The sequence below is a fragment of the Drosophila elegans genome, unplaced genomic scaffold (genome assembly GCF_018152505.1).
Source record: "Drosophila elegans isolate 14027-0461.03 unplaced genomic scaffold, ASM1815250v1 contig_271, whole genome shotgun sequence".
NCBI classification, from domain to species: Eukaryota; Metazoa; Arthropoda; class Insecta; order Diptera; family Drosophilidae; genus Drosophila; species Drosophila elegans.
This window is the reverse complement of record NW_024545647.1, coordinates 356,641-382,022: the sequence shown is the minus strand read 5'-3', so window position 1 is coordinate 382,022 and position 25,382 is coordinate 356,641. Positions and strand designations below refer to the sequence as shown.

General features: G+C 34.8%; 1 protein-coding gene across 1 annotated transcript; it reads right to left on the bottom strand.

Annotated features, from left to right (window-relative positions):
- Window positions 1-12,775: 12,775 nt before the first annotated feature.
- On the bottom strand, window positions 12,776-14,679 carry LOC121467238. Its single transcript, XM_041708560.1, has 2 exons — window positions 13,265-14,679; window positions 12,776-13,190 (listed from the first exon to the last, which is right to left on the bottom strand). Exons 1-2 carry the CDS (start codon window positions 14,171-14,173, stop codon window positions 13,182-13,184), a joined length of 918 nt encoding a protein of 305 aa, XP_041564494.1. The 5' UTR covers window positions 14,174-14,679; the 3' UTR covers window positions 12,776-13,181.
- Between the last annotated feature and the right edge of the window lie 10,703 nt (window positions 14,680-25,382).

The window sequence follows — 25,382 nt, the reverse complement described above, 5'->3', positions numbered from 1 at the left end:
TCTTCCGTTAGCTACGGATCCGCCATCATCCTACTACTACTTATAATAGGATCAATCACGGAACTCCTACGAAGACGTAGGTCAACGGAAAGGACACCAGTTTCCGTGCCAGAAACGCAAGAAAAGCCCACGCACTCCGGACCTGTACTCTACTACGTTGCGACCGAGGACAGTCGCGTTTAAGGAGGGAAGAGTTAACACCCAAAATAATACAATTTCTCAGACAGAGGAAATGAGTAAGCATTGATTGCACAACAAACAGCAAAGCAATGCCCTCAATAATAGAATTTCCCAAACCGAAGAAGAGAGCATTAATTGCACAACTAACAGCAAAGCAATGCTCTCAATAAAGTTCTAACGAACTTAGCTTGCACCTTTTGGTCAGCGATCGTGGGAATGCAGAATAGCCAATTTCCAAAGTTGATCGAACTCAACAACAAAAACAATACAATACAACAAAAACTATAATTAAAATGCACTGGCCAATTACAATTAAGTTTGGCCAACGGCGACGGCGACCAAGAGCAGCAACCAATAATATGAAAGAACGTCAGCAGAAACATCAACAGCGGCAGAGACGGCGGCAGCGATGGAGCGACGCGTAGCTATAAAAACAATTGTTTAATCTAAGTAAGTTAGTTCTTAATCCAACTCAATAAAGAAAAGTTTGATTTTTTTATATAAAAATCATAATCAATCTTTTAACTTATATAAACGAACAGGTGACCAAAACAATATATGAAATTTTCAAGCGGGCGATGCATCTCAAGAGGCTGAAGCGCCTAACAGCTGTTTTCTCTCGCCGTGGAGATATCTTCGTAAAGGAGAGAGAGGGAGGGGAGGCCATTTGCGTGCAAAGCCTGGGCGAACTGGCTCAAATAAAGATTTGCACCCCCGATGAATTAGCTGCGCTGGAAGCTGCTAGTTCTGGGACATTAAATGATAATTCATTTCGCACCTAAGAGGCGCTTATATTTATATACCATTGTTGTGAAATTATCAGTAGTTTTATTATATTTATTTAGGATTAGTATCAGTCGCATTAATTTGATTTTGTTTCTTGGTGTGGTGTGTCTTTTTGTCATAAATATTTATAGACTGCGAGTACAACTAATATTACAATTAAATAATTTAAAACATAAATCCAAATCGATCAAACGCATGCGATGTTAAGGGTTCTCGGAAAAAAGAGAGCTGGTCTTAATGTGTGTCATATAAATGCTCAAAGCCTCACACGAAAAATTGAAGAATTTAGATACCTCTTTATCAATTCGAGTGTAGATGTTATATGTGTTTCTGAAACTTGGTTTGTTCCTAATTTATGTGATGTTTTAGTTGAATGTGATGGTTATAATTTGCATCGCTCTGTTCGTGATAGTCATGGGGGTGGGGTTGCAATATATTTTAGTAAAAGTTATGTTACACGTTTATATGTAAAGACTCAACCAGTAGTGCAATTGAATACTTATTTATAGAAATTAGATGCCAAAGATATGCTGATAAGCTACTAATTGGGTGTATATACCGACCTAACTGCCGGATTGTTGTTGGTTAAGTTGGTTAACTTTGTGACCCCTACGCATATTACCAAAACCCGCAACTCGCTTTTAGACTTATTTTTTGTGTCTAATACAGACAAAGTAGCTACATATGACCAACTTATTGTCCCATCGTTCTCAAAACACGACCTCATATACTTGACTTACGCACTTGACCTACAATACCTTGACCATCCAATAGTTTTTAGGGACTTTAGAAATATCAACTATGACCTTTTGGACTTCACCTTTAATTTGTGCAATTGGAATGACATATATTCCCTTTCCGAAGTAGACGAACAAGTTAACCTTTTACAAAACAATATTTGTTATTTATATAACTGTCTCGTACCTGTTCGTAGCAAAGTTATTCGTTTTTCTGAAAAACCATGGTTCCAAAGAAACATCAAAGACGCAATATTACAGCGTAACGGGGCGTACAATAAGTGGAGAAGGTACAGGACACCTCAAGCTTACGCAGTGTTCAAGTCATTGAGAAAAAAACTTACTGACACCGCCAAGGCAAATTTCTATCCCCATAAATTCAACAACGCAGCTTCCACTGCTCAGACATGGAAAATAATTAAAAACCTGGGAATAGGCAAAGTTAAACCAAGACTTGAACAAGACATGAATGTAAATGAACCTTATAAAAAGTTCTCAAGCTGCACAGTGGCTGAAATCACTGAAAATAAATATCTGAACCCACGATTTGTATCTGAAACTGTCTGTGATATTAGATATAGGGTTTTGTGTGTTAATCAGTGTGATGTCCTACAAAGTATACTAAGAATTTAGAGTGACGCCACTGGGTCTGACAACATAAACCCTAAATTCATAAAAATTCTGCTGCCAAAAATCCTGCCATACATAACCTATACCTTTAATACTGTAATGACAAAATCTACTTATCCGGACTGTTGGAAAGCGGCAAAAATAATTCCGATTCCTAAATCAAATAATGAGTACAGACCCATCTCCATTTTACCATACCTATCAAAGGTATTTGAGAATCTCATGGCTTATCAAATTAATAAATTAATGTCCGACAATGCAATGCTTACTAATAATCAGTCTGGTTTTAGGAAAAACAGAAGCTGTACCTCAGCTATTTTAAAAATTGCAGACGACATAAGGGAACAAATAGACGAAAACAATGTTGTGTCTTCGTACCTACAAAATCGTCGTCAATATGTTGTACTGTCTAGCGTTTCGTCTTCATATGAAAATGTTAATCGTGGTATACCCCAAGGGTCTGTGCTTGGTCCCTTATTGTTTACCTTATGTGTTAATGACTTTCCCAATGCGTTATCTGAATGTAATGTACACTTGTATGCTGATAATGTCCAAATGTATGTGAGTCGTTCTTTAAACAGAATAAATGAATGTGTAGATGTTTGTAACAGAGAACGTGTAAATGAGTGGGCCGGCAACATTGAACTTGGGATCAACCCATCAAAATCAAAATGTCTTGTCATAAGTAAAAGAAATATTATTTTTAGCTATTTGCAGCCACTGAATATGAATAACACGCCACAGCTGAATATGAATAACACATGATACAGCTGTAAACTTAGATTTTACATTCAACAGAACTCTTACCAGGAATGATCATATTACAAAGTATGTAGGGAAAACATATAGCATATTAAGGGCATTATCCGTAACTAAAAATTGCCTGCCCACCCATATTCGTTTACTTATAGCTAAAACCTGCATTGTTCCAGCGCTATTTTATGGAGTAGACGTTTTTTCAAACTGTGACACTATTAGTAAGAACAAAATTAAAGTTATATTTAATTTCATAGCCAGGTATATATTCAACCAACCCCATACAGATCATGTATCCGAATTTTCGATGAAAATATTCGATATCTCGCTAAATGAATGGATAAAGATGCGGAACTTCATTTTTCTGCAAAAAATTATTTTCCAAAAAGAACCTTCATGGAATCAGCTCCCAAACCATCTTAAAAATATTAGCAGTGCCACGCAATTCAAGATAAAATTATTCACACACCTTAAAAACACTATTACGTAAATTAAAGTAAAAATAGAAGGCGACTTAGGTTAGTTTTTATGAAAATTAGTTTTAAGTATAATGTAACAATTAAATATTTGCAAACTCGTAGTGACTAGCGCACTAACTTATAAGTTCCAAACTTGTAGCGTTATTATGAAATTTTATAATAAATACAAATACAAATACAAAACCCTTAAACCAGTTTAAGCAACAATTGCTAATAGCAACGGGGAGGTATACAATACATGAGTCGATTACAATACTCGATAATACCAGGCATGTAGTAGAATTTGACACTCCCAAAAATTTGATATCAATCTTACGAGAATACATTTCTCCAAATATAACGGTAGGTATTTATTGTTCATTAGAGGACTTTTATAAAATTTAAAGCCACTTAAGATACATTTTATGAATAAATTTTTGTATTTTGTGGAAAATTCTGAAGACAGAGCACCTATAATCGAAGAAACACATTGTAGAGCACACTGTCGACTTGACGAAAATTATAAACAAATCAATAGATTGTATTATTGGCCAAACGTACTCGCAAAATTAAAAGAATATATAAAAAATTGTAAAATATGCAATGAAAACAAATATATAACAGACATCCAATCAAAATTCCAATTGGAGAAGCCCCAATTCCAAGTTAATAAAGGGAAAATTTACACATTGACATATACTACGCGCAAATTCCGACTTTCATAGCTTGCATTGACGCCAATTCAAAATTTCTAGTAATAAAAGAAATTCAAAATAAAAAAATGTTAGAAACACATAATGAAAGTAGAAAACAAAAACAATATCATGTAGGACAGGTAGTTTATGAAAAAAAAACACGGGGAAAGAAATAAACTAAAAACTAGATATAAAAAAAAGTATTTAAGAAAAATTTACATAACAAAATAATAATCAACAGAAGAAATAGAATTATTCACAAAATTCTAAATACTTATATATTATCTTTTTTTTCCTATTCCAGAAAATGTTTTATCAGGTGCTCATACTGCACCTTATTTTATTTACAAAATCAGAACTATTTGACTATAAAAGTCACGAGTATTTTTTATTCAAGGACAATAAAGACGTATTGACGTATGATTCATACGTAGACTTATTTCACGTAACTTACTTACATTTTTATAAAGAAATAATAAAATTCGAATCAGATAATATAAAAAGGGATACTAATAAAACATAATATAAAAAGGGATACTAATAAAAGATAACAATGGGAAATTTAATATGATTTATAAGTAATCGGATTAATTTTATCACAATTAATTTCAACTAGATCAAAAAGGGGAATAAATGAGTTGGGCACTCTGTGGAAATGGTTAGCTGGAACTCCGGATCATGATGATTTTATTAAAGTTTAGAATAAAATCAATGAATTAAATGAAAATAATAATTATCAATCTATTAACAATTCCAAATTGTTCAAAGAAATATAGTCTCTTTCTGATGATTTTAAAAATGTGTTTATTGATCAAGATATACCACTGCGAAAACATCGCTTACGATTATTAACATTTGATCTGCACATTTTAATTGACACAATCACACTTGCGAAAATTGACGTTTTTAATTCCAAAATTTTAATCAATGATGACATCAAGCAAATATTAAAACACGAACAATAACCAGTAATTATCGCTGACTTAATGGACATCTCTGTTTTTAAAATCGCACTTCATAAAGAACTTTTAATAATTTATATAAAATACCCAATTATAATAAACAGATGCGAAATATATCACGCCAGAGCGATTTCACAAATCGATGGGAAACTAGTATTAAGCAATAAAGTCGCAAAATGCGCAAATGCGTTTTATGAAATGTCTAACTTTAAGAACGAAATTTTTAATAATTATGGCACTTTAATTAAGGAAAAAAACTGGTTTTATTTGATTATTAAATGGTGATAAATCAACTTGTAAAAAAATAAGAGAAAAAAATAAAAAAATAGACATCATACAAGATGGTGACATTCTTATAAATGGTAGCACTATTGGCCCATTTAAAAGGGTAATATTTAATAACATTTAATGGTACGAACCACTTCAAAAATTATGAAATAACCGATTACATTTTATAAAATAACTCGGAACTCTCTTTTGATGATATAAATATCTTAAATCCTTTCATTAAAATCAATAAAAATAAAAAACACTTACCTGCATATTACTAATTTTAATCATTATTGTTGTGTTCCAACAAAAAAAAGAAGACTCGATCGGGTTGAGGTCAAATATGCAAGTGATTTTATACGGCTCCCTTCGCAGTCTTTTATACATGTTTTGAGTGTGTTAGTATTGTGCGTGTACATGTTATAAGCTGATCCAAAGGGAACAGAGTTTTCATAAGAAGGGCTGTTACCAGGAAATAACTTTTAAGAAGAATGATGCATATTCTTTTGAATTTTCGATACATATCACATCGTTCCTCTAAAATTACATTTTAGTAGTTTTACGCTTTCTAAAATCTGTGGGCTGATAGCGGTTGACTTCTTGGTGTGGTCGAGTACTGCTTCTGATTGGAATGCTCGATCGGCGTGGCTGTGGCGCTTAGTGGTTATCTTGCCGGGATGGTGCAGCTTCTTCGCTGGAACCAGGGGCGGATGGAAATGGCTGTGGTGGATTACATGGTTGCTCTTCTTCATGTCTAGGACTTGACATTGTTATTACTCGGCCGATGTACCGATCGATGTTTAAAGACATGGAAACTATGATAATTTGCACCTCAATTATTTGATTGTTATTTTATATATTTATATTATTTCTATGGGAGCTATATGATATAGTCGTCCGATTTTGATAAAATTTAAAACATAATTCTGAAATAATTACCCAATAATATGTGTCGAAGAACTAAGAAAAAAATTAAAAAACAGCTAAGTTATAATTTTATTTCATTTCTTTCCCGATTGTTCCTATGGGAGCTATATGATATAGTCGTCCGATTTTGATGAAATTTAAACCGTAACTATGAAATAACTAACCAATACTATATGTCGAAGAACCAAAAAAAAAAATTAAAAACAGCAACGTTATAATTTTTTTTTTTTTTTTTTTTTTTTTTTTCGTTCGTTTGGGGGCGTCTTGCTTTTGTTGTCCCACCCGCCCTCTTCCAACAAAAAAATAAACCATAAAAAAAAAAGAAATTTAAAAAAAAAAAAAATTAAAAAAATAAAAAAAAGAGAGAAGTGGTTTTGGAAAAACCCACGGAGATTGGAGGATTTATAGGATATATACTTCCGATTGGTACGATATTTCAACCTAATTATGAAATGTATTAAAAAATACGATTTGAAGAGATTCAGGTCAACAGCTTAGAAAATGCACAAAATTTGCTGACAAAATTTAATTTAAACGCAATTGCCCTATTGCTCATCTGAAGGATTTATAAGATAAACAATTCCGATTGGCACAATATTTTTCACTAATTATGATATGTATTAAAAAATACTATTTTAAGAGATTCAGGTCAACAGATTTTAAAATGCGCAAAATTTGCTTTAAAATCTAATTTTTAAGCGATATTACCATATTCCTCCTATAGGAGCTATCCGATTGTCACGCTTTTTAAATTTTAAGCGATTTTACCATATTGTTCCTATAGGAGCAATTCAATTGGCACGCTTTCTTGCCCTGATTATGGTATGCATTAAAAAATGCGATTTGGTAAGATACAGGTCAACAGCTTATACACTGCTCGAAATTTACTGAAAAAATTTAACTTGAACGCAATTTGCCCTACTGCCTATTGGAGGATTTATAAGATATACACTTCCCATTGGTACCGTATATCAACATAATTATGATATATATTAATAGATACGATTTGAAGAGGTTCAGGTCAAAAGCTTAGAAAATGCCGAAAATTTGCTGACAAAATTTAATTTGAACCCAATTGCCCTATTGCTCATCTGAAGGATTTATAAGATAAACACTTCCGATTGGCACAATATTTTCCCGTAATTATGTATTAAAAAATACGATTTGAAGAAATTCATGTCAAAATTTGCATCAAAAAATAATTTTTAGCGATTTTACCATATTGCTTCTATAGGAGCTACCCGATTGGCACGCTTTTTCACCCTGATCATGGTACGCATTATAAAATGCGATTTGGAAAGATTCAGATCAACAGCTTATACACTCTGCGAAATTTGCTGAAAAAAAATTTAATTTGAACGTAATTTGCCCTATTGCCCATATGGAGGATTTATAAGATATACACTTCCGATTGGCACGATATTTCACCATATTTATAATATGTATTAAAAAATAAGATATGAAGAGATTCAGGTCAACAGTCTATAAAATGAGCGAAATGTGATGACAAAATAATTTTTAAGCGATTTTACTAATTTGGTCCTATAGGAGCTATCCGATTGGCACGCCTTTTCACCCTGATCATGGTATACATTAAAAAATGCTATTTGAAGATATTCAGATCAACAGCTTATAAAATGCCAAAATTTGATGACAAAATTTAATTTGAACGCAATTGCCCTATTGCTCATATGAAGGATTTATAAGATAAGCACTTCCGATTGACATAATATTTTACCCTAATTATCATATGTATTAAAAATACGATTTGAAGAGATTCAGGTCAACAGCTCTTAAAAGGCGCAAAATTTGCTTAAAAAAATAATTTTTAAGCGATTTTACCATATTGATCCTATAGGAGCTATCCGATTGGCACGCTTTTTCACCCTGATCTTGGTATGCATTAAAAAATGCGATTTGGAAAGATTCATGTCAACAGCTTATACACTGTGCGAAATTTGATGAAAAAATTTTATTTGAATATAATTTGCCCTATTGCTCATATGGAGGATTTATAAGATATACACTTCCGATTTGTACGATATTTCAACCTAATTATGATATGTATTAAAAAATACGATTAAAGAGGTTCAGGTCAACAGCTTATAAAATGCCCAAAATTTGCTGACAAAATTTAATTTGAACGCTATTGCCCTATTGCTCATATGAAGGATTTATAAGATAAACACTTTCGATTGGCACAATATTTTACCGTAATTATGATTTGTATTAAAAAATACGATTTGAAGGGAATCAGGTCAACAGCTTTTAAAATACGCAAAATTTGTTTAAAAAATCATTTTTAAGCGATTTTACCATATTGTTCCTATATGAGCTATACGATTGGCACGCTTTTTCACCCTTATTATGGTATGCATAAAAAAATGCGATTTGGAAAAATTCAGGTCCACAGCTTATACACTGCGCGAAATTTGCTAAAAAAATTAAATTTGAACGCAATTTGCCATATTGCTCACATGGAGGATTTATAAGATATACACTTCCGATTGGCACGATATTTCAACCTAATTATGATATAAAGTGAAGAAGTTATTCAGGTCAACAGCTTATAAATGCTTAATATTTTCTGACAAAATTTAATTTGAACGCAATTGCCCTATTGCTCATATGAATGATTTTTAAGATAAACACTTCCGATTGGCTCATTATTTTACCCTAATTATGATATGTATTAAAAAATACGATTTGAAGAGATTCAGGTCAACAGCTTTTCAAATGCGCAAAATTTGCTTAAAAAAATTTTTTAAGCAATTTTACCATATTGCTCCTATTGGAGCTTTCCGATTGGCACAATTTTTCACCCTGATCTTGGTGTGCATTAAAAAATGTGATTTGGAAAGATTCAGGTCAACAGCTTAAACACTGCGCGAAATTTGCCGAAAAAATTTAATTTGCCCTATTGCTCATATGGAGGATTTATAAGATGTACACTTCCGATTGGTAAAATATTTCAACCTAATTATGATATGTATTAAAAAATTCGATTCGAAGAGATTCTGGTCAACAGCTTTTAAAATGCGCAAAATTTGCTTAAAAAAATAATACATTTAAAATAAATAATTTTAAGCGATTTTTCCATATAGGAGCTATCCGATTGGCACGCTTTTTCACCCTGATCTCGGTATGCATTAAAAAATGCGATTTGGAAATTCCTTTTAAATTTTTTGACGTAGTTTTTTTTTTTTTTTTTAATTCTTGGGTTTTTATTTTATTTAATTGCTGTTCAGCTTAGCTTTTTCACGTCTGCTTCCAATTGTCTCTCTTAATTCAAGTGTTACCCTATTCTGATCTTCACATAGTCCTTACTACTTATTCTACATTATTGGAACATCGGAATGGAACATAAGTGTTATTATTATTAAATTAGTAAATAGTCACATCTTATATCCACTTGATCTATACAGCTTCCAATATACTGCTAACAGCTCGGCCATCCTGACAATTAGATCGTCCTCGATCGTGGGTTATTAATATTATAAAAGTTTTTCTTAATATTATATGTTTTAGTTAGTAATAATTTTGACTAGTTATGATATATAATTAAATTAATTTAGCATATATTAGGAGTTAATTTCACACTGATTACGCCAATCTGCCCATTTTCGTATCCGACATGCTTCTACAATTCCTTCATAGGGAATTTGACTAATTTGACAATTTTCAATATCACTTATGACATATCTATCGTTTGGCAATATCTTTTTAACGATATATGGTCCTTTGTACTTTGGAACAAACTTTTTGTTTGTACCAATTGTGGTGTCAATGTTTCGCATTACAACAAAATCGCCTTCCTCAAATTCTATATGATCTTTATGATTTTTCTGAAAATATTCTTTGCTCCTTTTCTGGCACTGTTCTATTTTATCTGAAGAATTCTTGCGCACATTTTCTAAATCACTCTGTGGTATATCATTTCTATCATCTAAGTATTCTGTTAATGCGTCAATATTGCAACCTCTCTGCTGAACTCCAAATAATAATACTGAGGGTAATTCCTTTGTAGTTGAATGCATTGAATTATTAATGTCATATTCGGCCCTATCTAAAAGTTTGCTCCAGTCTTCATGCTTAATTGGTTCAGTTATCTTGGCCAGCATCGCTTTTATTGTCCTATTTACTCTCTCCACCTGTCCGTTCGCTTGAGGTGACGCAGTTGCTACCTTAACGTGTTCGATATTATTTTCTAATAAAAATTTGGCAAATTCTAATGACGTAAAACATGTACCTATATCACTTACAACTCTACGTGGTCGACTATAGTATTGAAAATATTTCGAAAAACACATGTTGACTTCTTTTGTACTCGTTGAATTCACTGGATACAACTTAACAAATTTGGTAAATCCATCAATAATTACTAGCAAATGTTTCTTTTTCGATATAACTGAAGGTAAAGGTCCAAAATGGTCTATGTGTAATGTATCAAACGGAATTGGTCGCTTAGGTATATTATGAAGTGTTCGATTATTCCCATGTGTGGGTACCGTAAACATGATACACTTTAAGCAATTTCCAATAAATGCATCTATTTTAGCTTTCATGTTCGGAAACCAATAGTGTCTTATTATTTCTTTTAAGCACTTCTCGGAACCTAAATGACATAAATTTTCATGAACCCTCCTAATTATATGGGATTCCATTTCAGCTGGTACATATAGCAATTCAATATCATTCTCACCTAATCTATAAACAATTCCATCGCTTAATATAAAGTTCTTCACACTTCCTTGTTCTAATTGTTCTTTCAATTTCACTATAATACTATCTCTATTTTGCGTTATCTGAAGCTGAAGGTTGATGTCGTCACTGTCAATTACTGAAACTATTTGATCTTTGTTGTCACTATTTTGGATATTCACTACTGGTTCATATTCAAAACTCTCATTTAAGGCTGAAGGGTATCTACTTAATGAATCAACATGAGTCATATATTTTCCACTACGATGCTTAAGGGTATAATTGTAATTAGCCAATTCTAAAGCCCATCTGGCAATGCTCGAGTTAAGGCGTCCTTTCCCTAGGCACAAAACTACTGCATTACAATCTGTTACTATGTTAAACGGAATTCCTTCTAAATATATTTTGAATTTTCGTAATGAATAAACTACAGCTAATGTTTCCAATTTAAAGCTTTCATATCTAGCTTCTAGTTTTGTTGCTCTTTGTGAAAAATAGGCTATTGGGTGAAACTTATTATCATCCTGCTTTTGCAACAAAATTCCTCCAAATCCCTCGCTACTTGCGTCGCAATGCAATTCAGTCTCTCGATTTGGGTTGTACAAGGATAATATGGGAGATGAAATTAATTTGTCACGAAGATATTCAAAAGTTTTTATACAATCCTCACTAAGTTCATACTTAACACCTGATTTTGTGAGCTCTTGCAATGGCTTTGCTATTTTTGAGTATGCCGGAATAAACCTCCTAAAGTAAGAAAATAGTCCTAAACATTTCTGCATTCCATGGCGATCTTTTGGTATCGGAAGATGTTTAATAGTTGATGTGTGCTCATAATTCGGACTTATTCCTTTTTCACTCAGTGTATACCCTAAAAATTCAATGCTTTTGTAAGCGAACTGGCACTTATTTATTTTAATTTCCAATCGGTACTCTGCTAAAATTCGTAATACTCTTTCTACAATCTTAAAATGTTCGTTCAATGTTTTCGAGCCTATAGCAATATCGTCTATATAAACTACTACATTTCCTTCGCGAATCAAAGGTTGTAGAATAAAGTTAATAAATCTCATAAATACTGCGGGTGCATTCATGAGTCCGAAAGGCATTCTTGTATATTCATATTGACCGGAAGGTGTTACAAATGCTGTATACTGCACGGAACTTTCTGCTACTTTCACTTGATGGTATCCATTTTTCAAATCTAACAATGTAAAATACTTATTTCCTTCTAATCTCTCTAAGCAGTCATCTATTAGGGGAAGGGGGTATCCGTCTCGAACGGTTATCTTATTAAGTTGTCTATAATCTACACACATACGCTTTTCTCCAGATTTTTTCTTAACAAGAACGATAGCGGAACTATAGGGTGAATTGCTTTCTCTTATGAATCCTTTTTTCAATAACTCATCAATTTTTGAATCTACTTCTTTCTTCTCCTGATACGAAAGTCTTCTTGGTACAGTGCGTACCGGTTCTTCAGACTTAAATCTTAGCCTCATTTCATAACTATGTTGGATCGCTGGGATGTTAGATAAACATAAGTAATTCAATCTTATTATTTCACTGAGTTCGCTTCGATCTTCATCACTTAACTTCGGGTCAATGTCAAAACTTTCATCATCCTGAAATACATCAATACTATATATATACGGAATGCTATCGTCACTAACTATTTCATTTTCTATACACAACTCTTCAAAATCTCTACTGCTTTCTAAATGGTCACTGTCTCTATATGTTTCACTATTCTGAAGTCTATTTATTGGTTCAATACTCACTATTTTCAATGGTTCACTATCCTTAAATAAATTCACTTCTACAATTTCTTTTACCTTATCCTTAGAAATCAATTTTATTCCAAATTTCTCAAAAAACTTACGGCCTAACAGAACATTAGTTGAAACATAATTATTGGGTACAACAAAAAATGAAAATTCTTCTTCTATGTTTTGAAAAACGAGCCTGACAAAAATTTTTCCGAATGTTTTAATTTTAAATCCATTAACTCCAAAGTAATTCGTCGGGGCCAGTATATTGCTAAAGTTTTTATAAGGAATCGCAGAGTGCTGAATTAAATTAATGGCGCTTCCCGTATCGAACATGGCAGACAGAAGAGTTACGTTAGGCTTATGTTGGCAATCAGTGTAAAAATATCCTACCTGGTTAAAAATCGGAATAAACATATTAGGCTCCTCTTCGTCATCTCGTATCGGCTGGTTGTTGGCTGCTCCCACCACTCTCGGATCACTTGCTGGCTTCTGCTGACAATCCTTTAGCATATGTTGGAGGGATCCACAACGGAAACAAGATCCCTTCTGGCGTTTCGGCGCAGTGCACGACGAAGCGTAGTGCCCATAAGCAGAGCAATTGTAGCACCGGACTGTTTTCCGATCTCCTCCAGTATTTTCCATGCGCTGAGGAAAATTGTGTGACTTCTTCCTTAGATTGCCATACTTCCAAGCCAATTCCTCCAATTGTGCGATTGTTGTTGCTGTGTACAATATAGCGATATTGGCTGAACGATCGCGAAAACCATCAATGACGAACTGCACTGTCAATTTATCGTCAATATTTGCACGCATAGCAATTTCCTCCATCAGAAGTATGTATCCCATAACGGTGTTCTTCGCGGGGTTGAACATGGTTTCCTTAAGTAGCAATACAATATCAGCAGTTGAGCTTCCACGACCGAATGTTTTTATGAAATTTGTCTTAAATTCGTCGTAAGTGTTCGATCGATCAACACTCACAAACAAGTCGGCATCTGTACCCGATTTCATCAACATTCGTACGCAGCGCAGTTGAAAATTTGTACATGTGTTGATATCTCTGCAGACTCTCTCAAAATTCAAAATCCACTTAAGGGCTTCCTCATTTTCAGTGGCAGAAAACGGGCTCACGAGGTGCTTCACCATTTGGAGGTCATCTGTCGTTTTGTCGACGTTTTTCATCAATCCGGCCAATATTTTCTTCTTCTCAGCAACCCTTATGGCGGCGTCAAACAGTGCTTCTTCTTCTTCCAATGTCTGGATGCCTTCGGTAGCGGCTCCTTGACTTAATACTTCCATTTTGGAGTTCTCCTCCTCCAATATGCTTTCTGGGATTTCAGCCACTTCTTGGTATCCAGCATCCTAAGCGAGCTTGCGCAATTGCCTTAAAGTTGCACTTGCAGGGAACTCGATTTCGTTGGCTTGTAGCCACTCACCAATTTGTGTCTTGTCCATTTCAGAATGGCGTCGTAATTATAAAAGCGGAAAATAAATGTGTGCTCTCAGGTATGGCTATGTAGGCGAATGTATTAATGGGACTATCCCACTTCTGAAGTTGTTGACGCAAGTTTTATATTATTTATTTCAATTCTTGAGTTTTTATTTTATTTCATTGCTGTTCAGCTTAGCTTTTTCACGTCTGCTTCCAATTGTCTCTCTTAATTCAAGTGTTACCCTATTCTGATCTTCACATAGTCCTTACTACTTATTCTACATTATTGGAACATCGGAATGGAACATAAGTGTTATTATTATTAAATTATTAAATAGTCACATCTTATATCCACTTGATCTATACAGCTTCCAATATACTGCTAACAAAATGAGTAATTTTTACCGCTGCGCAATTCCGCTTTCAAAACGCACCTCTTTCAATCAATGACACCGGAGAAGGGAGAAGGTTTTACGGAGTTTTTACTTAGATTACGCCAACAAATCGCAAAATGTTCATTTGGTGAGACTAAGAGACAAATCGAAGAGATCTGTTTAATCGATAAAATTATTGATGTCTGGCATTAACAAAATTATACAGCACGGTATGGGTATGGCGTGCGGAAGATGTGGTAGAAGAGGGCATCGGCAAAACAGCGCGGAATGCCCCGCTAGGAGCGTGAGGTGCAGATGCGAAATGCGATAGACTCGGGCATTTTTATAAGAAATGCCGTACGAGGGTACGGAAATCAATCTTCGGTATGGATGAATCGGATCGAAAACGGCGACGTCAGCGAAATACTAGGATACAATCGATAGGTAATGAAACTCATATTGAGTAAGCCTACCAACCTGTTTAAATTAGCAAATGAGCAATCCGGCGAGGAAGAGATTCTGTGTAAAATAAGTGGTCATACGGTCGCCATGATTATTGATTCGGGCTCAAAGTATAACCTAATAAGTCACTCGGATTGACAACAATTGTGCGAGGGAAAAGCAGTCATGTTTAAAGTTCGCACAGAATCAGTAAACCAATTTAGAGCTTATGCCTCAGACCTCTTCTCAAGGTATTACAAATGTTAGAAGCACCGGACGGACATGGCTAGATCGACTCGTCTAGTGATGCTGATCAAGAATATATATACTTTATAGGGTCGGAGATGTCTCCTTCACTGCGTTGCAAACTTCTGACTGAAATTATAATGATGTTTCCCAAATGGTGTGATTTTTCAGTCAAACTTTCGATTATCCATTACTTCGATAATCCATTACTCCCATCCAACAACCCATTAGGCGTTTACCGACAGCGTTGGAAGAAAGAATTGATAAAAAAAAACTGGAAGAAGCATTAAGCATAGACATTATTGTACCCGGTTCTGGTCCAAGCGCCTAGATATCACCTGTGATTATTGCATTTAAAAATGAAATGAGTGGGCCGGCAACAATGGACTTGGGATCAACCCATCAAAATCAAAATGTCTTGTCATAAGTAAAAGAAAGATCATTTTTAACAATTTGCAGCCACTGAGTATGAATAGCACGCCACTTGAGTACGCTGATAGCTGTAAACTTAGCTTTTACATTCAACAGAACTCTTACCTGGAATGATAATATTACAAAGTCTGTAGGAAAAACATATAGCATATAGCATAAAAATTGCCTGCCCACCCATATACGGTTACTAATAGCTAAAACCTGCATTGTTCCAGCGCTATTTTATGGAGTAGAAGTTTTTTCAAACTGTGACACTACCAGTAAGAACAAAATAAAAGTTATATTTAATTGCATAGCCAGGTATATATTCAACCAACCCCATACAGATCATGTATCCGAATTTTCGATGAAAATATTCGATATCTCGCTAAATGAATGGATAAAGATGCGGAACTTCATTTTTCTGCAAAAAATTATTTTCCAAAAAGAACCTTCGTATCTTTTCGAAAAACTTCAATTTACATCCTCTAGAAGAGCAAACAATCTTACTTGCATAATACCTAGATCATTGACATCCGAAAGACAATTTTTAATGAATGCTATTCGATCATGGAATCAGCTCCCAAACCATCTTAAAAATATTAGCAGTGCCACGCAATTCAAGATAAAATTATTCACACACCTTAAAAACACTATTACGTAAATTAAAGTAAAAATAGAAGGCGACTTAGGTTAATTTTTATGTAAATTAGTTTTAAGTATAATGTAACAAATAAATATTTGCAAACTCTTAGTGACTAGCGCATTAACTTATAAGATCCAAACTTGTAGCGTTATTATGAAATTTTATAATAAATACAAATAAAATAAAGGGACAGACACGAACGTGGCGAGATCGACTCCCTAGTGATGCTGAACAAGAATATATATACTTTATAGGGTCGGAAATGTCCCCTTCACTGCGTTGCAAACTTCTGACTGAAATTATAATACCCTCTGCAATGGTATAAAAATAAGAAACCACCAGTACATAAGGATAGGCAAAATTGTTTACTTCATAATCACTTTAATTGTCTTGAGTGCACTGAGACTGGACATTGCAGAGTCAGCATAATTGCCATGCGCGATGGCTCTGTTTCTAAGTAAACTTTGTACCCCTCTCTTTATACATAAGCGTCGACCGCCGCTCTGCCGGCGTCTCTGCCAACATAGCTGAGCGATCGTTAGCTATATGCGCGCCAATGTAATAGAATTAAAGAGCATTCAATAAAATAATCTTAGTGGGAGCGATCAAGTGCCCCTCAAGCTACTAAAACTGCAGATTGATTACTTATAATTTGGGATGGTCTTTGGACTCTTGGACTTTGCCTTGAGCGACAACTACTCTACAGGCCAAAATTTCAGCAGGGTTGTTGACTCCACCAAAGACAACTTTTGGGAAAGTTTCATGCAGATAGCTTTAAAACTGAGAGACTAGTTTGCGTAGAAACGGATGGACATTGGAGGATTTATAGGATATACACTTCCGATTGGTACGATATTTCAACCTAATTATGAAATGTATTAAAAAATACGTTTTGAAGAGATTTAGGTCAACAGCTTAGAAAATGCACAAAATTTGCTGACAAAATTTAATTTGAACGCAATTGCCCTATTGCTATTCTAAAGGATTTATAAGATAAACACTTCCGATTGGCACAATATTTTACACTAAGTATGATATGTATTAAAAAATACTATTTGAAGAGATTCAGGTCAACAGATTTTAAAATGCGCAAAATTTGCTTAAAAATCTAATTTTTAAGCGATTTAACCATATTTCTCCTATAGGAGCTATCCGATTGTCACGCCTTTAAATTTTAAGCGATTTTAAAATATTGTTCCTATAGGAGCTATCCAATTGGCACGCTTTCTTACCCTGATTATGGTGTGCATAAAAAAATCCGATTTGGTAATATTCAGGTCAACAGCTTATACAGCTAAAAAAATTAAATTTGAACGCAATTTGCCATGTTGCTCACATGGAGGATTTATAAGATATACACTTCCGATTGGCACGATATTTCAACCTAATTATGATATAAAGTGAAGAAGTTATTCAGGTCAACAGCTTATAAATGCTTAATATTTTCTGACAAAATTTAATTTGAACGCAATTGCCCTATTGCTCATATGAAGGATTTTTAAGATAAACACTTCCGATTGGCTCATTATTTTACCCTAATTATGACATGTATTAAAAAATACGATTTGAAGCTTTTCAAATTCGCAAAATTTGCTTAAAAAAATTTTTTTAAGCGATTTTACCATATTGCTCCTATTGGAGCTTTCCGATTGGCACAATTTTTCACCTTGATCTTGGTGTGCATTAAAAAATGTGATTTGGAAAGATTTAGGTCAACAGCTTAAACACTGCGCGAAATTTGCCGAAAAAATTAAATTTGCCCTATTGCTCATATGGAGGATTTATAAGATGTACACTTCCGATTGGTAAGATATTTCACCCTAATTATGATATGTATTAAAAAATTCGATTCGAAGAGATTCTGGTCAACAGCTTTTAAAATGCGCAAAATTTGCTTAAAAAAACAATACATTTAAAATAAATAATTTTAAGCGATTTTACCATATAGGAGCTATCCGATTGGCACGCTTTTTCACCCTGATCTCGGTATGCATTAAAAAATGCGATTTGGAAATCGCATTAAATGAGTAATTTTTACCGCTGCGCAATTCCGCTTTCAAAACGCACCTCTTTCAATCAATGACACCGGAGAAGGGTGAACAGCTAAGGGAGAAGGTTTTACGGAGTTTTTACTTAGATTACGCCAACAAATCGCAAAATGTTCATTTGGTGAGACTAAGAGACAAATCGAAGAGATCTGTTTAATCGATAAAATTATTGATGTCTGGCATTAACAAAATTATACAGCACGGTATGGGTATGGCGTGCGGAAGATGTGGAAGAAGAGGGCATCGGCAAAACAGCGCGGAATGCCCCGCTAGGAGCGTGAGGTGCAGATTCGAAATGCGATAGACTCGGGCATTTTTATAAGAAATGCCGTACGAGGGTACGGAAATCAACCTTCGGTATGGAAGAACCGGATCGAAAACGGCGACGTCAGCGAAATACTAGGATACAATCGATAAGTAATGAAACTCAAATTGAGTAAGCCTACCAACCTGTTTAAATTAGCAAATGAGCAATCCGGCGAGGAAGAGATTCTGTGTAAAATAAGTGGTCATACGGTCGCCTTGATTATTGATTCGGGCTCAAAGTATAACATAATCAGTCACTCGGATTGACAACAATTGCGCGAGGGAAAAGCAGTCATGTTTAAAGTTCGCACAGAATCAGTAAACCAATTTAGAGCTTATGCCTCAGACCTCTTCTCAAGGTATTACAAATGTTCGAAGCACCGATTTCGGTACGGAACGATTCTGAACTGATTGCTACTTTTTATTGAAAATGGTAAACAATCTTTGTTATGACGTGACACAGCTATAAAATTTAACGTCTTAAGACTGGGACTAAACGTACATAGAGTTGAACGAGAAAGAAAGCAAACTTCGACAAGCCGAAGTTCATATACCCTTGCAGCTATTGCAAGAATTAAAAATTTTTGAAAACATTGAAATTATGATTTACTTGCGTATATGTTTAAAAACATTGAAACTATGATAATTTGCAGCTCAATTATTTGATTGTTATTCTATATATTTATATTATTTCTTTGGGAGCTATATGATATATCCGTCCGATTTTGATAAAATTTAAAACATAATTCTGAAATAATTACCCAATAATATATGTCGAAGAACTAAGAAAAAAATTAAAAAACAGCTAAGTTATAATTTTATTTCATTTTTTTCCGATTGTTCCTATGGGAGCTATATGATATAGTCGTTCGATTTTGATGAAATTTAAACAGTAACTCTGAAATAACTAACCAATACTATATGTCGAAGAACTAAAAAAAAATATGAAAAACAGCAACGTTATAATTTTTTTTTATTTATTTTTCCGATCTTTTCTATGGGAGCTATATGCTATAGTCGTCCGATCCGGCTCGTTTCAACATATATACTACCTGCAATAGAAAGACAACTTTTGGAAAAGTTTCATGCAGATAGCTTTAAAACTGAGAGACTAGTTTGCGTAGAAACGGACGGACAGACGGACAGACTGACAGACGAACATGGCTAGAACGACTCGTCTAGTGATGCTGATCAAGAATATATATACTTTATAGGGTCGGAGATGTCTCCTTCACTGCGTTGCAAACTTCTGACTGAAATTATAATACCCGCTGCAAGGGTATAACAAGTTGAACCGTTTCCCAAATGGTGTGATGTTTCAGTCAAACTTTCGATTGACGAATCCATTACTCCCATCCAACAACCCATTAGGCGTTTACCGACAGCGTTGGAAGAAATAATTGATAAAAAAACTGGAAGAAGCATTAAGCATGGACATTATTGTACCCGTTCTGGTCCAAGCGCCTAGATATCACCTGTGATTATTGCATATAAAGATGAAATGAGTGGGCCGGCAACAATGGACTTGGGATCAACCCATCAAAATCAAAATGTCTTGTCATAAGTAAAAGAAAGATCATTTTTAACAATTTGCAGCCACTGAGTATGAATAGCACGCCACTTGAGTACGCTGATACAGCTGTAAACTTAGCTTTTACATTCAACAGAACTCTTACCTGGAATGATAATATTACAAAGTCTGTAGGAAAAACATATAGCATATTAAGGACATTATCCGTAACTAAAAATTGCCTGCCCACCCATATACGGTTACTAATAGCTAAAACCTGCATTGTTCCAGCGCTATTTTATGGAGTAGAAGTTTTTTCAAACTGTGACACTACCAGTAAGAACAAAATAAAAGTTATATTTAATTGCATAGCCAGGTATATATTCAACCAGCCACATAGAGGTCACGTATCCGAATTTTCGCTGAAAATATTCGATATCTCGCTAAATGAATGGATAAAGATGCGAAACTTAATTTTTCTGCAAAAAATTATTTTCCAAAAAGAACCTTCGTATCTTTTCGAAAAACTTCAATTTACATCCTCTAGAAGAGCAAACAATCTTACTTGCATAATACCTAGATCATTGACATCCGAAAGACAATTTTTAATGAATGCTATTCGATCATGGAATCAGCTCCCAAACCATCTTAAAAATATTAGCAGTGCCACGCAATTCAAGATAAAATTATTCACACACCTTAAAAACACTATTACGTAAATTAAAGTAAAAATAGAAGGCGACTTAGGTTAATTTTTATGTAAATTAGTTTTAAGTATAATGTAACAAATAAATATTTGCAAACTCTTAGTGACTAGCGCATTAACTTATAAGATCCAAACTTGTAGCGTTATTATGAAATTTTATAATAAATACAAATAAAATAAAGGGACAGACACGAACGTGGCGAGATCGACTCCCTAGTGATGCTGAACAAGAATATATATACTTTATAGGGTCGGAAATGCCCCCTTCACTGCGTTGCAAACTTCTGACTGAAATTATAATACCCTCTGCAATGGTATAAAAATAAGAAACCACCAGTACATAAGGATAGGCAAAATTGTTTACTTCATAATCACTTTAATTCTCTTGAGTGCACTGGGCCTGGACATTGCAGAGTCAGCATAATTGCCATGCGCGACGGCTCTGTTTCTAAGTAAACTTTGTACCCCTCTCTTTATACATAAGCGTCGACCGCCGCTCTGCCGGCGTCTCTGCCAACATAGCTGAGCGATCGTTAGCTATATGCGCCAATGTAATAGAATTAAAGAGCATTCAATAAAATAATCTTAGTGGGAGCGATCAAGTGACCCTCAAGCTACTAAAACTGCAGATTGATTACTTATAATTTGGGATGGTCTTTGGACTCTTGGACTTTGCCTTGAGCTGCAAGTACTCTACAGGCCAAAATTTCAGCAGGGTTGTTGACTCCAACGCTTCCTCCTAGCAGCTGAGATGTACCATTATTTCAGCCTGTTCTCTACTCATCTGTTCCCTACTCGCGACTTCACAATCGTGTGTATTTTTTTGTAGGTCGGCCATTAGTCTTTCCAATGCCTCGCAAGCTCATGCTCACGTCCTCTCTTGTAATATTGAGCCTCTCAGCGAGCTCATCGGTCACAAAGTTTATTTGTGAACCAGAGTCGAGCAACGCTCGAGCTAATACAAACACGCCACTTTTCTTTTGGCTCGATCCGATGCAGTCTCATGCAAAACATGAAAAGTGGGTGGAGTCTCCTGCATGAGCGTGGGCTGAGAAGCGGCTGGCAACGCGAGATTTGTGTTTGGGGAACGTGTGATGTGAGAATTGCACACTCTGCATCTCTTTTAGCGAAATCAAATTTTAGACGAAGGAAGCGCAATTTCCAATATTATGTTCAGCTAAGTTGCAATACATGCATGCTGTAGCTGAATGCTGGGAAATATATTGAAAATTAATAAGTTTCGATATGTTGTCAATAAACAGCTAAACACGACAAAAATTAAATTGTGGAGATCTGTACCAGCAGAGAGCGGCGCTTAACAGAAGAGTAATGTTCTCTCCCTATCTCCACAGTAGGTTTGGCTGGTACTTTGCCGATCGCTTGGCAACGCCTTATTATTAGTTCCAGAGTTACCGGCCAAATGGAAGGATTAAATGGAATGACATCCAAATAAAAATAAAGAGTCTATTCCAAATGGAATGAGCCTAAGCTAAAAAAAATAAACGAGTCTATTCCAAATGGAATGAGATCAAGGAAAGGAAGTTAAGTCTTAAGTTGTCTGTTCCTAATGGAATAAGAGCAAAAGAAGAGAAAACAGAAAAACCCGACGTTGAGGGACTATTTTGGAATTTATGTTATAATTTCAGAAAAAATTATGACGGAACTGAAACCTTTTCTATGTCAGGCGATGGACAAGGCGCAATGTCGTACGGAGTAGGAAATGTGCTTGCGCGCATTTACTATATATGTGGACACGGAGGAGATCACAAATGTGTATAAAAAGAGGAATAAACTCCTTCACTTAGGTGGACCTCAGCTTCAGGCAGTTGTGTATAGCATTCCCGGCGTCTTTCTACCATACGACGACAAGGCTAAAAACGACGTGTTTACTCCTTTGGTAAGGAAACTAAATGAGTAATTTTTACCGCTGCGCAATTCCGCTTTCAAAACGCACCTTTTTCAATCAATGACACCGGATGAGTTTACTTTACGGAGTTTTTACTTAGATTACGCCAACAAATCGCAAAATGTTCATTTGGTGAGACTAAGAGACAAATCGAAGAGATCTGTTTAATCGATAAAATTATTGATGTCTGGCATTAACAAAATTATACAGCACGGTATGGGTATGGCGTGCGGAAGATGTGGTAGAAGAGGGCATCGGCAAAACAGCGCCGAATGCCCCGCTAGGAGCGTGAGGTGGAAATGCCGTACGAGGGTACGGAAATCAATCTTCGGTATGGAAGAACCGGATCGAAAACGGCGACGTCAGCGAAATACTAGGATACAATCGATAAGTAATGAAACTCAAATTGAGTAAGCCTACCAACCTGTTTAAATTAGCAAATGAGCAATCCGGCGAGGAAGAGATTCTGTGTAAAATAAGTGGTCATACGGTCGCCATGATTATTGATTCGGGCTCAAAGTATAACCTAATCAGTCACTCGGATTGACAACAATTGTGCAAGGGAAAAGCAGTCATGTTTAAAGTTCGCACAGAATCAGTAAACCAATTTAGAGCTTATGCCTCAGACCTCTTCTCAAGGTATTACAAATGTTCGAAGCACCGATTTCGGTACGGAACGATTCTGAACTGATTGCTACTTTTTATTGAAAATGGTAAACAATCTTTGTTATGACGTGACACAGCTATAAAATTTAACGTCTTAAGACTGGGACTAAGCGTACATAGAGTTGAACGAGAAAGAAAGCAAACTTCGACAAGCCGAAGTTCATATACCCTTGCAGCTATTGCAAGAATTAAAAATTTTTGAAAACATTGAAATTATGATTTACTTGCGTATATGTTTAAAAACATTGAAACTATAATAATTTGCAGCTCAATTATTTGATTGTTATTCTATATATTTATATTATTTCTATGGGAGCTATATGATATATCCGTCCGATTTTGATAAAATTTAAAACATAATTCTGAAATAATTACCTAATAATATATGTCGAAGAACTAAGAAAAAAATTAAAAAACAGCTAAGTTATAATTTTATTTCATTTTTTCCGATTTTTCCTATGGGAGCTATATGATATAGTCGTTCGATTTTGATGAAATTTAAACAGTAACTCTGAAATAACTAACCAATACTATATGTCGAAGAACTAAAAAAAAATATGAAAAACAGCAACGTTATAATTTTTTTTTATTTATTTTTCCGATCGTTCCTATGGGAGCTATATGCTATAGTCGTCCGATCCGGCTCGTTTCAACATATATACTACCTGCAATAGAAAGACAACTTTTGGAAAAGTTTCATGCAGATAGCTTTAAAACTGAGAGACTAGTTTGCGTAGAAACGGACGGACAGACGGACAGACTGACAGACGGACATGGCTAGATCGACTCGTCTAGTGAAGCTGATCAAGAATATATATACTTTATAGGGTCGGAAATGTCCCCTTCACTGCGTTGCAGACTTCTGACTGAAATTATAATACCCTCTGCAAGGGTATAAAAATAAGAAACCACCATTACATAAGGATAGGCAAAATTTTGTACTTCATAATTACTTCAGTTGTCTTATATAAAAATATCACGTATGGCCATAAAGAAAATAAGATTCATAATTGTATTGAACAAAATATAAAAAAATATAATAAAATATAAAAAAAAATAAATGAATAATTCTTTCTGATTCGAAGAAAAAAAATAATAATAAGATAAGATGTTAATTTATATTATATATACATATACTAAAAACAAATAGCTTCATAGAATTACGTTAATCTTCAAAAGGAGGGAGATGTAGTATGTTCACATATCGAATGCATACTGTACTCATTGTTATTAATATAAGTACAAACACATTGTATTACATACTAATCTACAGGCCAAGCAGTTCACTGAGACTGGACATTGCAGAGTCAGCATAATTACCATGCGCGACCGCTCTGATTCCAAGTAAACATTGTATCTCTCTCTCATATATATGGCAATTTATACATAAGCGTCGACCGCCGCTCTGCCGGCGTCTCTGCCAACATAGCTGAGCGATCGTTAGCTATATGCGCCAATGTAATAGAATTAAAGAGCATTCAATAAAATAATCTTAGTGGGAGCGATCAAGTGACCCTCAAGCTACTAAAACTGCAGATTGATTACTTATAATTTGGGATGGTCTTTGGACTCTTGGACTTTGCCTTGAGCGGCAAGTACTCTACAGGCCAAAATTTCAGCAGGGTTGTTGACTCCAACGCTTCCTCCTAGCAGCTGAGATGTACCATTATTTCAGCCTGTTCTCTACTCATCTGTTCCCTACTCGCGACTTCACAATCGTGTGTATTTTTTTGTAGGTCGGCCATTAGTCTTTCCAATGCCTCGCAAGCTCATGCTCACGTCCTCTCTTGTAATATTGAGCCTCTCAGCGAGCTCA

Excerpts from the sequence above, each read along its gene's own strand:
- LOC121467238 (XM_041708560.1), bottom strand. The coding sequence starts at position 14,173 with ATGGAAGTATTAAGTCAAGGAGCCGCTACCGAAGGCATCCAGACATTG.